The 14,503-nt window shown below is 36.6% G+C and overlaps 1 protein-coding gene across 1 annotated transcript in view; it reads right to left on the bottom strand.

Annotated features, from left to right (window-relative positions):
* Window positions 1-4,667: 4,667 nt before the first annotated feature.
* RGS7BP (regulator of G protein signaling 7 binding protein) overlaps window positions 4,668-14,503 on the bottom strand; it is a 40,013-nt gene continuing 30,177 nt past the window's right edge. Inside the window, exons 4-6 of the mRNA XM_071730667.1 lie at window positions 9,122-9,266; window positions 7,634-7,704; window positions 4,668-5,678 (exon numbers count right to left, since the gene is read on the bottom strand). Coding sequence (XP_071586768.1) covers window positions 5,587-5,678; window positions 7,634-7,704; window positions 9,122-9,266 — 308 coding nt within the window. The 3' untranslated portion in view covers window positions 4,668-5,586. The remainder of the gene's footprint in view (window positions 5,679-7,633; window positions 7,705-9,121; window positions 9,267-14,503) is intronic.

A 14,503-nucleotide genomic window follows, 5' to 3' on the forward strand; every position in this document is an offset into this window, starting at 1 on the left:
GAAGGTTATGGGGAGGGTAGGAACAGCACCGAGAGGGACAGGAGGCCCTGCAGAGGTAGGTCTGGTGTTGCCAGCCTCTCTTGGCCTACTGTTTACCATTGAGAAGTTTTTCAAAGCTGCTCAATATTTTAGTAAAAAACGTTGGTATGTATTAATGTACTTGATGGGTATACACGTTTTGCTTCTTGTTTCCTATCATGCAAAAGAGTTGTGGTGCCTTTATCCTGAAGAATTTTTAACTAAAATGGTCTTAATTCATTAAGGATTTAGAAAGCAAGTACTGTATTTTCTCTAGATTGCTTGTTTCTATGCATTCAGGTACTTATCAATATAAAATAAGGCTAAGAAACGACAAAAAAAGAAAGGTTCTAAACCACCTCTAAGTGATTTGTATATAATTTGGTTGTGGGAACTTTTAAACTTTTATCCCAAATTACGTTATTCCATTAAACTACTATGTATTAGCATTTATCTTTCTTTGACCTACATGATATTCTGGGGCTTAAAAAAAGTTTATTTTGTTTCCTTGTGAATTCTAGTGAGATAATCCCCTGCATTCCTAACTTACCCAGTATATCTGTTAACACCTTTCAACTCAGGTACTTACCAGGCCTTGGCTTGTGGTAACCATCAATTAAAAGATAAAGAGAGGACATTCTATTCACCCTTGATCACCAATATTCCTTAAGTGGCCATTAAGATTGGGAATTAAACATGTGTCCATGATGGTTAGTGAAAGGTATAACAAATACCAGTATTTTGAGAAAAGCAGAAAAATTGAAGTATGGAAAGACTTAAAAATGAGAAAAGACTGAAATTTTAGTAGTCTTTAGCTCAGGAAGAAGAGACAAAATTAAATTTCCAGAATAACAAAAGATACAAGGATGCTTGTATTACTGTACAATTTTAAACAAAAGGACTTTAAAGACAACATATATAAGTCCATTTCCATCACAGAATGTGCTAAAGTTGTGCGGCTCATTGTGATGAGGTGTGACTAATGCTGAGACTTTTGTGTGTTTAATTTATATATACACATTTTTCTCACTAATGTATTATTGCAATAGATGTGATAAAAATACAGAGATATGATCTATCATGTGACTTTGCTTATTAGCTTACATATGAAACTTAACAGTGTTTCCCTGGAGAAACTGGTTATAGCTTAGACAAGTGTACAATTTTCTGGGTGAAAAACTGTCTGGATAATCAGGTCCAAAGAATTGTGGTAAAGTGAATCAAATCCAGCTCATGGATGTTCATAATTTCTGTTCCTCAGGGCTCAGTACTGAGGCCACTGTTCAATGTCTTCATCAATGAGCTGGATGAGAGGATAGAGCGCACCCTCAGGAAGTTTGCAGATGACACCAAGTTGGGCAGTAGTGCTGATCTACCTGAAGGTAGGAAGTCTCTACACAGGGATCGGGACCAGCTGTATCAATGTGCCAAGGCCAATTGTATGCGTTTCAAAAAGTCTAAGTGTTGGGTCCTGCCCCTAGGTCACAACCCCATGGAACACTACAAGCCTGGGGAAGAGTGGTTAGAAAGATGCCCAAAGGAAAAGGACATTGGAGAGCTGGTCAACATCTGGCTGAACATGAGCCAGCTGTGTGCCCAGGTGGCCAAGAAGGCCAACAGCATCCTGGCATGTATCAGTAATTGTGCAGGAAGCAGGAGGAGGAAAGAGATTGTCCCCTGTGCTAGACACTGGTAAGGCCATACCTTGATTGCTGTGTTCAGTTCTGGGCATCTTACTACAAGAAAACTATTGAATTACTGGACTGGGTCCTGAGAAGAGTAATGAAGATGGTGAAGGGTCTGGAGCACTAGTCTCACAAGGAGTGTCTGAGTGAACTGGGGTTGTTTAGTCTGTAGAAAAGCAGTCTGAGGAGAGGAGACTGTATCAGTCTCTACAGCTACCTGAAAGGAGGTTGCAGTGAGGTGGGGGATGCTACTGGGTGCTGCCAAGTAGCAAGAAAGGAATAGCACAAGAGGAAATGGTCTCAAGTTGTGCTGGGGGGTTTACATTGGATGTTAGGAAAATTTGCTTTACTAAAAGGGTTGTCAGACATTGGAACAGGCTCTCCAGGGAAGTGGCAGAGTCACCACCCCTGAAGATATTTAAAAATCTGTAGATGTGGTGCTTAGGGACATGGTTTAGTGCTGGACTTGGCAGTGCTAAGTTAATAGTTGGACTTGAGGTCTTAAAGGTCTTTTCTAACTAAAATGATTCTATGCTTCTATCAAATTACGAAACAAGCTGGTTTGTTTGGCACCTACCCATATAAGTAAGGAAAAGGTCCCTTAGGGTTGCTAAGCAAGCACAAGGCTTCTTGTGAAGAGAAAAAAAAAGTAAAAGTAAAATGTATGTCAAGTAAATGATTCTTTCTCTTTATGGATATTTGCTTGCCTGGCATTGCTTTTCCAGACACATCTGCCCTTTCAGCTGTGAATTTAGTTAGATGGAAGGGGGCTGAGGGGAGAGAAGACCTTATCCCACTCTCTACAGCTGCCTGAAAGGAGTCTTTAGTGAGGTGGGTGTTGGTGTCTTCTCCCAAGCAGCAAGTGATAGAACAAGAGGAAGGGCCCTTAAGTTGCACCAGAGGAATTCTATATTGGACGTTAGAAGAAAGTTCTTCAATGGAAGGGTTATAAAAAATGGGAATGGGCTGCCTAGGGAAATGCTAGATTCACCAGCCTTGGAGGTGTTTAAAAGAAATGTAGAAGTGGTGCTTAGGGCCATGGTCTAGCACTGCAGAATTAGGTTGATGGTTGGAACTCAATGGTCTTAAGAGTCTTTTCCAACCAGAATGATCCTGTGATTTTGTTTCTGTGATGATATATGGGAAGGTACTGCAGTAAATACACTCACTTTTTAATCTTCTTTTCAAAGCAGCTGTTAAAAAACACTCACCTGTTACACTAATTTCTAACAGTTTACTTGTATGAAATTTTCTTCCTGTCTTTATCTCTCATAGCATTGCTGCTTATTCAGACCCATGTTTGTACACTGCTTTTTGACATTAACTCTACAGAATAAATAAAATAGTATCAGTCTGTCTCTTACTTATGCTGAACCAAAATGAATTGTTTAATTGTGATTACAGATTACCCCCCTACACATAATATTTTTAATAGCCTTTAAGACAGCAGGAGTTGTTCTTCCAAAGTTTTAACAGTTGCAAAACTGGTTGTATCTTGGGGGTTGGAGTTATAGACCAAGTCTACTGGTTTGTAGACTTTTAATGAAAACATGTCAGTGCTGCCACCTTTTGAACATTCTCTAGTTATTAAGGAAAACTAGGATTAGATCAAAGGCAGCATTATTCATGAAGGATGTGTGGAAAATGTCAAAGAATTAACTTTTAAAAAAATGTCCTGCTATGGACTTTGATTCCCTTCTTGTTAAAAATGTGTTTGTGCTCACAAGCACACAGATTTGTAAGTGCAAAGTTCTCCCTGCCTTAAAAGCTGTGTACACACTGAAGGACAGTTTATGATGTAGAATCTTAAAACACACTGCAGTTACCTTTTTCTTTGCTATTTGAAGAACTTAGTCATGCATTCATTGGATGGCATTAGTTTTGCTTATGGGAACACACAATTTCCATGAGAGCATCTAAGATTTATTTGTCCTTATTGCACTTAAAGTATTTATTTGGGGGCCTGAGTATTCAGAAATATAATTTCTGTCTGGGAGAATGAAAGGTGAAAAGTGAACAGATCAGTTCAACCTGAAAAAAAAAAAGTGTCAATCAGAAAAAAATCTGACTGACAAAAATATCCTTCCAGATAAATGCTGGAAGCTCAGTTACATGAATTCCTAAAACAGGAGTGGTATGGCTCTTCAGGGGAAAAAAAAAATCCTGCCTTCCCTTCTTAGGAATTAGATCTGAATTTCTTTAATCCTTCCTATAGACAGTGAGCCCACTAATATTTCTGTCTATGTGGGTGTTTCCTTGATTTTTTTTTCATCAAACAGCAGAGAAAAACTTGGTTGAAAAACTCAGCAGGAGCCAGATATAAACATTGGAAGCCTGGGACTGCAATTAACCATTTGTGGTTTGCAAACAGAAACTGTGAAATAAGTCAGTTTTTGAAAAAGTTATCATGCAGTATTACTGAAGCAAAAGATGCTCCCAGAGACTGTCTCTGCAAAACACGGTTCAGTGGGTAGCAATTCCTAAAAAACTGATTCAGAGAGTGTAGTAATAGCCCACATAGAAAAACCTATGAAGAATTTAACTGAAAGGGGTTTTGCTGTGATAAGGAAACGACAGTTACCACTGAACCCTTAGACATTCAGAAGGAATTTGTCATGCTGGGTCATGGTGGAGTGGCAGGAGGGCTCATAATAGTAACACAAGGGTATGGTGACCTGCTCTGTACAGTAGTTACAGACTGTTAAGGGTTTCATAGCATTGCAGTCTAATACAAGCTTATTAGTCTTGCCTATCATCCTGAAATATCACTACACTGGATCTGACCTATTCATACCTATTGCTGCTACTAGCTGCCATTTTAGCATTCACTGTAACTTCTAATCTGTCTTTGTATATGTACTTTTCAACATGAAAAATTATCAAAACTTTGTGTATTACTCAGACAACAAAATTAGAAAAAAAAAAAGACTTATTCCAGCAACAGAACTAGAAACAAGACACCTGTTAATTTAAATAAAAAAATTTATTAAGAATGTAAAACATTTAATATCTTAAACTCTGAGATAATTCTGGCATGCCCTATAAGAGTTAATACTTAGCGATATGCAGATACCATGCTTTGAATTCTACTGGAAACAAAATAAGCTGGTGTAGTGGTATACATTTTAATACACCTTGGTTTATTTTAATACCATTTATTTTAATATTTTTTTCCAAAAGCTTGTTTCAGCTAGAAGGGAAATCTGTTGCTTCTATGCATTGTACAGTATGTAGATATAATGATTCCTCTGTATTTACAAGTGCTAAGTATCTTCATATGCGGCTTGTGTATCATAAATTAAGACTTTTTCTACGAAGCTTTTAAATTGAGATATAGAGGAAGATTAAATATGAATGAGAGCGCAAAAAGCAACTAGAAATTTTGTGCAAATCCTGTTACAATATTGATTAACTGTTTTACAACTTTAATGCTTTTGCTGTTTAATAATTTTCTATGCTTAAAGGCTTAAAGACTGTCAGAATATGATTAAGTATTGTAATATGATACTAAGAAGAGTACTGTACTATGCACAAACTTTTAGCTGCAGTTCAAACAATTAAAAAAAAAAACTTTATAATTATCAACCATAATTCATGTTTCTGTGAGTGGCTGAAATTAATCATGCAAAACATGTTTTGAAATGCTTTAGAAACATTCTTAGTTATGCTAGATCTACTCCACACCTGGGTTTTGTACATCCTTAGCTTTAAACTATTAAAATGTTTATTTTGAGAAAGGGGATGGAGCAGAAGGGAAAAAGGGATAGGCTAGTGTAGAAAATGTACTTTATAATCAAGACTAGCAGTGTTCATCTTTCCAGTGATAAAATAATAGGGGTTTAAACAAAGTTGTGATTTTCTTGCTGCTTCTCTACTTATTCTTCTAACTTGAAACAAGACAACAGAGTCCAAAGAATCTTCGCTTTCGTCTTCTTACCAATGGATATGGAGTCAAGTTTAGCAGGCTGCTGTCATCTGTGATGCAAAAATTAATATTTAAATGCAAGCATATACACATGAACACACCCAAAATAGTTAATATAACTTATGTGTCCTAACAGCACTTATATGATGAAGTAAAAGATCCCATTGTTCCAGGCGCAGAGCAAATATTAACCTGAATTGTGTGTAGAAATCTTAAAATGCTACTGATCAGGATCTCCACAGTAATGTAGTAGAAATCTTGACAAGAAGAATACCAGTTCAAAGATGAAACCTAAAGAAAATTATATCTCCAGTATTGGAAGCCATGATGTTCCTGCATGGATGAGTAATGCTGGGTTGCCAAACAAAACCTAAAGATAAGTAGCTTGAGATTGGGCATTTATGCACATTTGGAAATGACAGACCTACAGTTCAGTTCTGGCTTAATTAAAGCATCAGAAAAAACTTCACTGGGTGGCAATTTGTGCATGTCAGGGAGAGTTTCCATTAACAGTGGAACTCCGTGGAACATCAAGAGAAAAAGCACTTGTTTGGGAAAGTTATATGCTCACCCTATTTTTGGTTAGTTTTTTACCTTCTATATTAATTAATCTTAAATTCATACAGCATGTATATTTTAGTGCCTATACTTATGCTAACTCATATACTGCTAGTGAGATATCCCAAAAAATCTTTAGGATTCACTTCAAATTTGATCCATCGCCAGGTATGGTTTCAGAGTAAGAGCTGTGACTCTTCATGATCCTTTTCCGATTAAATCAGCGACTTAGTTTTGATTGTAGGCTCACTACTGTAATACAAATACCTAACTATAAGAATGTAAGAGAATTTCATACTGTAGCTTAAGCTTATGAGCCACATGAACTACATTTCTTAGCATAGTAACTTTCCTGCCATCACTTAAGAGAATTCCGTACAACTGCTCCCCAAACAACGGGTCTGTGAGCAGTCAGTAATATTATGCAAAGTTTTTTTTATTTGCAAACTTAACTCTGCTGTGGCTGTCACTGAAATAAACACTCATTTACTGCAATCAGCAGGGTCATCTAACTAGATCAGGTTGCTTGGAGCCCCAACAAGCCTCACTTTGAATGTGTCCAGAGATGGGACCCACACCATTTCTCTGGGCAACCTCTTCCACTGTCTCACCACCCTCATTATTAAAGAATATCTTCCTAATATCTAACCTAATTCTATCCTGCTTTAGCTTAAGAATACTGTCCCTTGTTCTATTGCTACATGCTCTTGTAAACAGTCCCTCCTTGCTTGTAGTTTTCTCCTCTTCTTTCATGTAGTTTTCCATCAAGCCATCCTGCCATAAATTCCGATTTGTAAAATGAATTAATCCATCATGTCTTACCATATTACACTAAATATTAGACAGCCTAGTTACTTTGAGCAAGACAAAGGACACATTAGGCATAGTTCACCAGCTGCCACTGCAAGGAGTACACAGCATTAAGAAATACACATTATCAAGAACAAATAAAAAAGGAAAATTATTATTTTTTTAATGTGGTTAACATGAAGAATGAGCGTCCCTGTAGATGTGAAATATTTAACACTGATGGACAACCAAAAGCAGACCCATTGCTAAATCCATGCACTCTGTACATTTTTATAAGGTGTAAAAAGCATTGCAGACATAAAACAAACTCCATTACTCAGTAGGATCCCTGTCATAATCTGTCCATTAGCTTTCAGGAAAAAAGTCCCCTGACACAGGAAATTGGTCTTAATGTCACCAGGAAAAGTTCTTATTTTATATATAGATATGAAACCTATACAATTCTAGAATACCTCATATGAAGCTGAAGAGGCCAAAGTCCACATACTAAGTTCTGGCTTTACTAAATCTGTAGAGAAGAGACTTACCTTTGACTTTTCAAAACTTCTATAAAAATACCTAGTTTTTTCAAACCTAATGGAAGGCAAAACCTTTAATTATGTTAATTTTCCTTACATGAAGAAAATACAAAACTTACCTTGATTTTTCAGTGGCAAAGGCATGGTCTCCCTGAGTTTACTTAAAAGGTTTTTCATTTCTCTCATGTCTCTGAGAAAAAAAAAAGTTGAAAGAGATACACTAGAACAGCAATTGAAACTTCAGTAGGCAATGGCTCACAGCATAGATCAAATGCTGAAATAATGGAGTAATACATACCTAAAATTATTGGGCAAGCTCTTGGTTTACATACATGTACCAGAAAATGCGTAGCAACATAAAGGGCAGTACGTTTAATAAAAGAGCCCTTTTAAGCTAATCTGATATTAACTAGTCACATCTGGCTCAAATTTACTATATAGTCTGGAACTTGAGCATTCCACATTAAAGGAATCAGTGGACAAAGTGCAATTCTAGTGACAAAACACACACAAAATGATGAAAAATTAGCATAAACTTGTCTTAGTGTTCAACTACATCCCTTAGCAGTATCTGTAGCTTGAGACATGAATGTACTTCATCGTTTAGAAGAAAATTATAATACATGTAAGCTCTTGGAACATTAACTGAAAATTTTAGAAATAGGGCTGTTACTCTCACTCTTCTTAGGAAGACTCTCACATGAAATTTTTGAAAAGGGAGAAGATAGAAAATATGATAATAAAGTATCATCTCACAAAGCAAGTTACATTTGGATATGCTTTTGGAGAGGTCATAAGTTGCAAAAAGGTTCCTGTTCTACAGAGAGGAGGCAGACCAGCAATTTTGTGTGCAGTCTTGTAATGTCTTAAGGCTTGTCTTAATGTGTTCTTGTCTCATTCATCTACATGTAAGCCAGTTCTTAGTAATGAAGATGGAGGACTTGTAGGAAATTCCTCTGTTTTATTTTCCAAGTTACTCTGTCAGTAACCGAAAAGGACCTCATTTTATATAAATAAAAACTTTTACTGTCAAAATCTTATCAGCAGCTAATACTGTCAAAGACAGTATTTTTTGCAAAAAAACATGCTGGCCATAGGATTTTTCCCCCCACTAAATAAAGGGTCTCATTTTTGTCTTTTAATTGCATAGTTAAGGGGGTGAGAGAAGGCCACTTTGACTAACTTGAGGATTACATTTTCCTCTCTTCTAAGGCTTCCAAATTCATGAACTAGATTCTCTGCTTTCAGTTCACATATGCAGAACTCCAGGACTCCAGATCAGCAGATCTCAGTATAAAATTAGAAGCCACGTGAGAAGAGCCATAAGCTGTCCCTTTTAGAGAACCTGACACACCAATATAATTTCCCACCCTTTATTCTGACACTTACCCTCTGGTAATTAGCCTAAGTAAGGATGTCTCTTCTCTCTGCCTTTCCTTTAAGGAGTTGCTCTCAGATAGGTTAAACATACAGGAAATATTAAGAGAATACTTGATTTATTAATACCTTTAATAGCAGCAACACTGTCTGCCTAATGGGAAAAAAATAAATAGAACCCTAGGCAGAATTATTTTTGGTTTTGTTTTGGACTGACACACTATGCTTACCTTTCAGTGTTTTCAATATCTGTGGAAACCTGCCATAAATGCTGCTGAATATCTGTTGGAGATGATGTGTCTTCTAAAATAGGTACTTCGGAACTCTCCTCCGCTTTAGTGTCTAGAATTTTAGGTGGGGCACAAAGTTCTTTCCCTTTAAAATATTTAAACAAAACATGTATCCCCATTATTTATTTATATTAAAGTGCATACTCAAATTTCATAACTGATATTTTGATCTTGATCTTGCAAGGTATAAATAAAGAAAGAGTGTGGTAAATGCAAACTCCGACTAAGAACTCTTCAGAAAGAGAGCAGACCACAGCAATCTGCTAACCAGTGCTGCTGCATGTCATGCCTACCAAGCAAAATGAAGAGAAGTCCCGTGCAGGCATGTGTGAAGGTTAGAATTTTGCACCATGAGTTTAGTAGAGTTTTGCATACTAGAGTTTAATTTTAACTCCAGTGGCTCACATGTGACACAAACTAAGAGGCAGAGGACAAAACAGAACAAAATAAATAAGAAAACTTCAGGATAAAGTCACTCAAAAGACTAAAGAATGTTGCAATGCCTCTTAGTGTAACAGCAATTCTAAGGGAAAACAAAAAACAATAATGTGCAGTTTTGTACTTGGTGATTTTCAAAGCAATACATAATTGCTACCACCCACAACCCAATATACACTATATTCTTAATTTCCATTCTTACACTTGCCTAGTGCATATATGAAAATGAAACATGAGATTGGACTTTAACAGGGGCTTCATGACAGATCTGCCAGGGCCTTTTCGAGGAGAAACTGGGAGAAAAGATGTGGACCACGATAGAGGAATATGCAAGACGCTTAAGTACTGGTGGGATTTTTCAGTGTCCTTGCAAACCTCCTATGGGCATTCTCACGGATTTCCTTTTCTGTAATGGGAAGCATAGTCCTGCACCAAGTGCAATTAAATGAGAAAATTCAAATTGGACTGTAGCCCAGGCACTTCAGTGAGAATTTAAAGTTTTTCTCCCCTTGAGTTCTCTCAAGAATTGGAGTAAACAACCTTAAAAAGTAAAAAATAAAACTTCCTAAAAATTTTCACATCAGGACAAACCTGAGATATGAAGCTTTATAGAGAACAAGAAGAACAGGAATGTCTAACAAAGTAGAGTCCATTTAGCCCATTTTTCTGGGACATTAGAGACTAAGGTTGCAGACCATTCAGACCATTCACTTTTTCACATCACATATAAGGATCCTTGTTATCAGGCTTTCTACTCCAGCTAGGTCATCAGACTATGATTCCAAGAGATTGCATGACCTGACATTACAAATTTATTATCTATGAAAGAATAATGTCCTGTATTTTCTTCTCTGCTGGTTACTTCAGCATCCACCCCTAACTTGTGCTTTGCCAAGTCCCTCTGTGTGCCACTTTAACCAATGAAATGGTAGAAAGGTTATGCAAAGTAAAGGAAAAATCAGATGTAAAGTTTTCTGATGCAGTGATCCCAAACTGCAGCTTATGCTGCTTTGCTGTTATTTCAAGGTAGTTCATATTATGCAAGATTAATTGTTCATTTGCGTGAGCTTTAATTCATGGGTTGTTTTTTTTTTCCCATTACAAGGAGTCCATACACAACAGTGTTACCAATATCTCAACACACGTTTGTAAAGGAGGGCTGCTTCAGGGAAATCATCTACTTTACCACAGATGTCACAGAGTTTTAGTGCTGGATCCAGGCATTTGCTAATTTCTCCACTCCTTTGAAGTGTTATGTTGGAACTCTGACCTGACCTTTGGTGACATGCTGCCAAGAACATCTTTGTCTATAGCTGCATCCTTCAGGGATGTGAAAGGTGTTTCAATGAAAACAATAACAACACTAGATGAAAAAAAAAGAAAAGGTTCTTTTTTTTGCAGCTTGAAACAAGGAACACTAAGACTGCAACATTCTTTTTGCTAGGATAAAGGCAGACTTTTTGCTAGGATAAAGGCATATTTAGCAGAATGAACAGCATAGATTTCTTTTCAACCAAAAAGAGCTCTTCACCAGTAATTCTGTTGTACTGTAAACAATTCATGAAGCCTTTCTTAAACTTCAGAGCACCTGCTTAGTCACCTGAAAAGTTAAAGAGTCAGCTAATAATAAAGGCTTTACTTAAATAATATATGTTACCCAGGCTTAACATTTCTACTAAATGGCACAACCTGTAGAGAAACAAAAGCTCTTTAGTCTTCTCATCCTTCCACTAGAAGTAAGAATATCTTTTGTATTACATATTTTAAAACAGGCATTTGAACCTGAATTTTTACTTTCAGTTTAGTCTGTGGGAAGATTTTAATTAATTTCAGTTGGAGTTTGATTATGCATGTGGTGTTTCCAGAGGTGTCCACATACACTTGCTGTTCTTGCCAGCTGACTAGATAGAGGCCCTTTTTACCATGAGATTTTATAAAGCATGATGTTCTAGCCTCTACCTTTGTTTTTACAAAGTAGAAAATGCCCCTCCTGTGAAATTAAATTAACGGAATTAAATTATGCTGAGGATCAAACTTCTGTCAAGATACATAAAAGGGTATTCAGTAAGGCTACACATCTCTGACTGTTATGCTTTCTGTGTCCCACCTCTTGTGCTCCTTACTGCCTCTGTGGTGACCTCTCTGTTTGCTTCTGTCACACCCCCCTTTGCCCCGACTTCCCAGAGAAACTTACATAACAAAAAAAACACCTATTGCAGATCCCTCCTATCTGGTTATATTACACTGCAGATAAAAGATCTTTGAGAGGAGCAACAGAATTTAACAAAGTGGAGAGAACCCCTCTCTCAAAAAGATGGTAGTACTTGCATCAGGTTTCTAACCTGTCAGTTAAGGACAAATACACAAACTATAGATCACAGCTGAAGTAAATAAAAAGAAGGTATAAAAGGGGAATAGAAAAGAATTATGTAGGAAGTAAAAAAGAAAGGTGGCAAATACAGAAAGCAGCCTGATTAGCTTAATTCCTGATTAATACTTGGGACCTAAAGAATTCTTGAGACTGTCTCACTAGAAATATTACTGATATTATGGAAGATGCACTAGGAACAAGTCCATGGTAGAAACTGTGTTTTCCTCCTTCCATGCTTGTTTTTGCTCTATTCATTTTGTTCTCTACACAGTGTCCACAAGACAATGTGTGTTTCTCTCGATTTTACTTAATGTGCTTTTTTCTCCACACCTGTGTTCTTCTCTTCTGTCTCAGATTATCCCTCTTGGTTAAATAACATGTCTAAAGTCATTACACAGAACTAACAGAATACTTTAATAGTGTTTAAATAGAATACTAAGACTGTAGCACATTTTTTTAACTGCTTCCTTTCACTTTCGAAACCCTAAATGGCATGTAATTTAAACAAACCCAAATAAGACAAAAATTGCTTCACTGATTGAAGGGTTAATTTTTCTGATTTGTAACATAAGCTATTACAAGCTTTCAGGAACTATTTTAGAGAAATATTTGTGGTTATCACAAAACACATACTGGAAAAACAATCACACTATAAACTTGTATAGTACACAATGCACAGTTATTTATGATTTTTTATTGTCCAGATGTACCAACGATGCAGGAATGAGTTCAGTCTGAATTTACACCACGAAAGTCTAATGTTTTATATCCATAGCACATGAAGTTGTATTTTCCTCCATCTATGCTTGTTATGGGGTCCCAAACAACTCAATACAGTGACTGAACTGAAATTTCTATTTCAGACTTTCAAAACAGATTTATGGGAAGAATAAACAATATATTGGCTACAAGCATAGAAGTATTTTGCCTCTAATTATTGATATATAAGCAAATCATTTAGCAAAAAAGAAGAAAACAAGACTTTGAGACCATAACATATAAGAAACCGTAAGATTTTAAGAAACATTAAGAATTGAATGTGTACTGGATTCATTCCCCACAGATATTCAAATTCTACCAAAATGACTAAAGCTATGTGTAAATAACCATAAATTACCTCTCCATATATGTATGTATATTTTCTAAAAAAATTAGTGTTTCGTATTAATTCTGGGCCATAAGAATAATACTTTCTTGCAAATACACATAGTTTGTTCCAATGTAGCATAAATGGCTACCAGTTTCCAACTTTGTACTTCTCTTCTCTGGCAAGGCAGCTTTAACAATTTGTACATTGTGCTTTGTACTCGAGAAAAAACATTCAGATCATTTCAACTGTCCCCTCTTGCCTTTGATTTGTTGCATTAGCTTAATTATTAAAATGAGTGCCTTACTCTAATGCTGCAGAGCAAACTAATAGAATTACAGAATCATCTGGGTTGGAAGGGACCTCTGAGATCTTTAAGTCCAATCCTTAATCCACTACCACTGTGGTTCCCAGACCATGGCACTGGGTGCCACATCCAGTCTCTTCTTAAAAACCTCCAGGGACAGAGAATCCACCACCTCCCTGGGCAGCCCATTCCAATGTCTGATCACCCTCTCTGTAAAGAATTTCTTCCTAATATCTAACCTAAACCTCCCCTGTCAGAGCTTAAGTCCATGCCCTCTTGTCTAACTGATAGCTACTTGGGAGAAGAGACCGGCCCCCACCTGGCTACCCCCTCCTTTCAGGGAGTTGTAGAGAGTGATGAGGTCTCCCCTGAGCCTCCTCTTCTCCAGACTGAACACCCCCAGCTCCCTCAGCCTCTCCTCATAGGATCTGTGCAGGATCCCTTCACCAGCCTTGTTGCTCTTAATAAGATGAATGCAATCTGTAATTTAAAATTTAAAAAAATATTTTCTAATATATGTATTTATATAATCAAAGAAGTCAATTTCATCTGTAGATGATCCTAAAAATTTCATGGTTTCTATGTGCACTCCCACAGTTACATGCTATAATGATCCAAGGATATTTTACAGTTTGTTACAATGAAAGGCACATATTACTACTGTGCATATATGAATATGCAAAGTTGTTTTATCTGTCATGCTAACATTAAAAAAGTATCGAAGTTCTTTATAAGATAACATTGAAACCTTTGACCCCAAAATATTTGTTGCTGGAAACAGCAATGTATGCTTAAGTGCAGTTAAAAAAATCTAAGGTAGTTATAGGTTCTCTCAATGTTAGACCATGACAGCTTTAGTTTTACTTGGAAAAAGGAAAAGGCTAGTCACATCCACTAGCTTCCATGAACAGAAACTATATCAACTACTTCTTCTAGATCTTGCTAGCTAAGCCAGAATTTGTTTATTTAATAAAAAGAATAGTCATTCCAGGAACATGCAATACCAGTTAAGTACGCACATCACGCTTAAAGAAATCAGAACTGAATTTTGTAAACACTTTAGAGAGGTAGCTAAGCTCCTTCAGAATATCTTAACTTTTGAGGAAACTCTAATTCAAA

Source organism: Heliangelus exortis, chromosome Z (genome assembly GCF_036169615.1).
Source record: "Heliangelus exortis chromosome Z, bHelExo1.hap1, whole genome shotgun sequence".
In the NCBI taxonomy this organism is placed as follows: Eukaryota; Metazoa; Chordata; class Aves; order Apodiformes; family Trochilidae; genus Heliangelus; species Heliangelus exortis.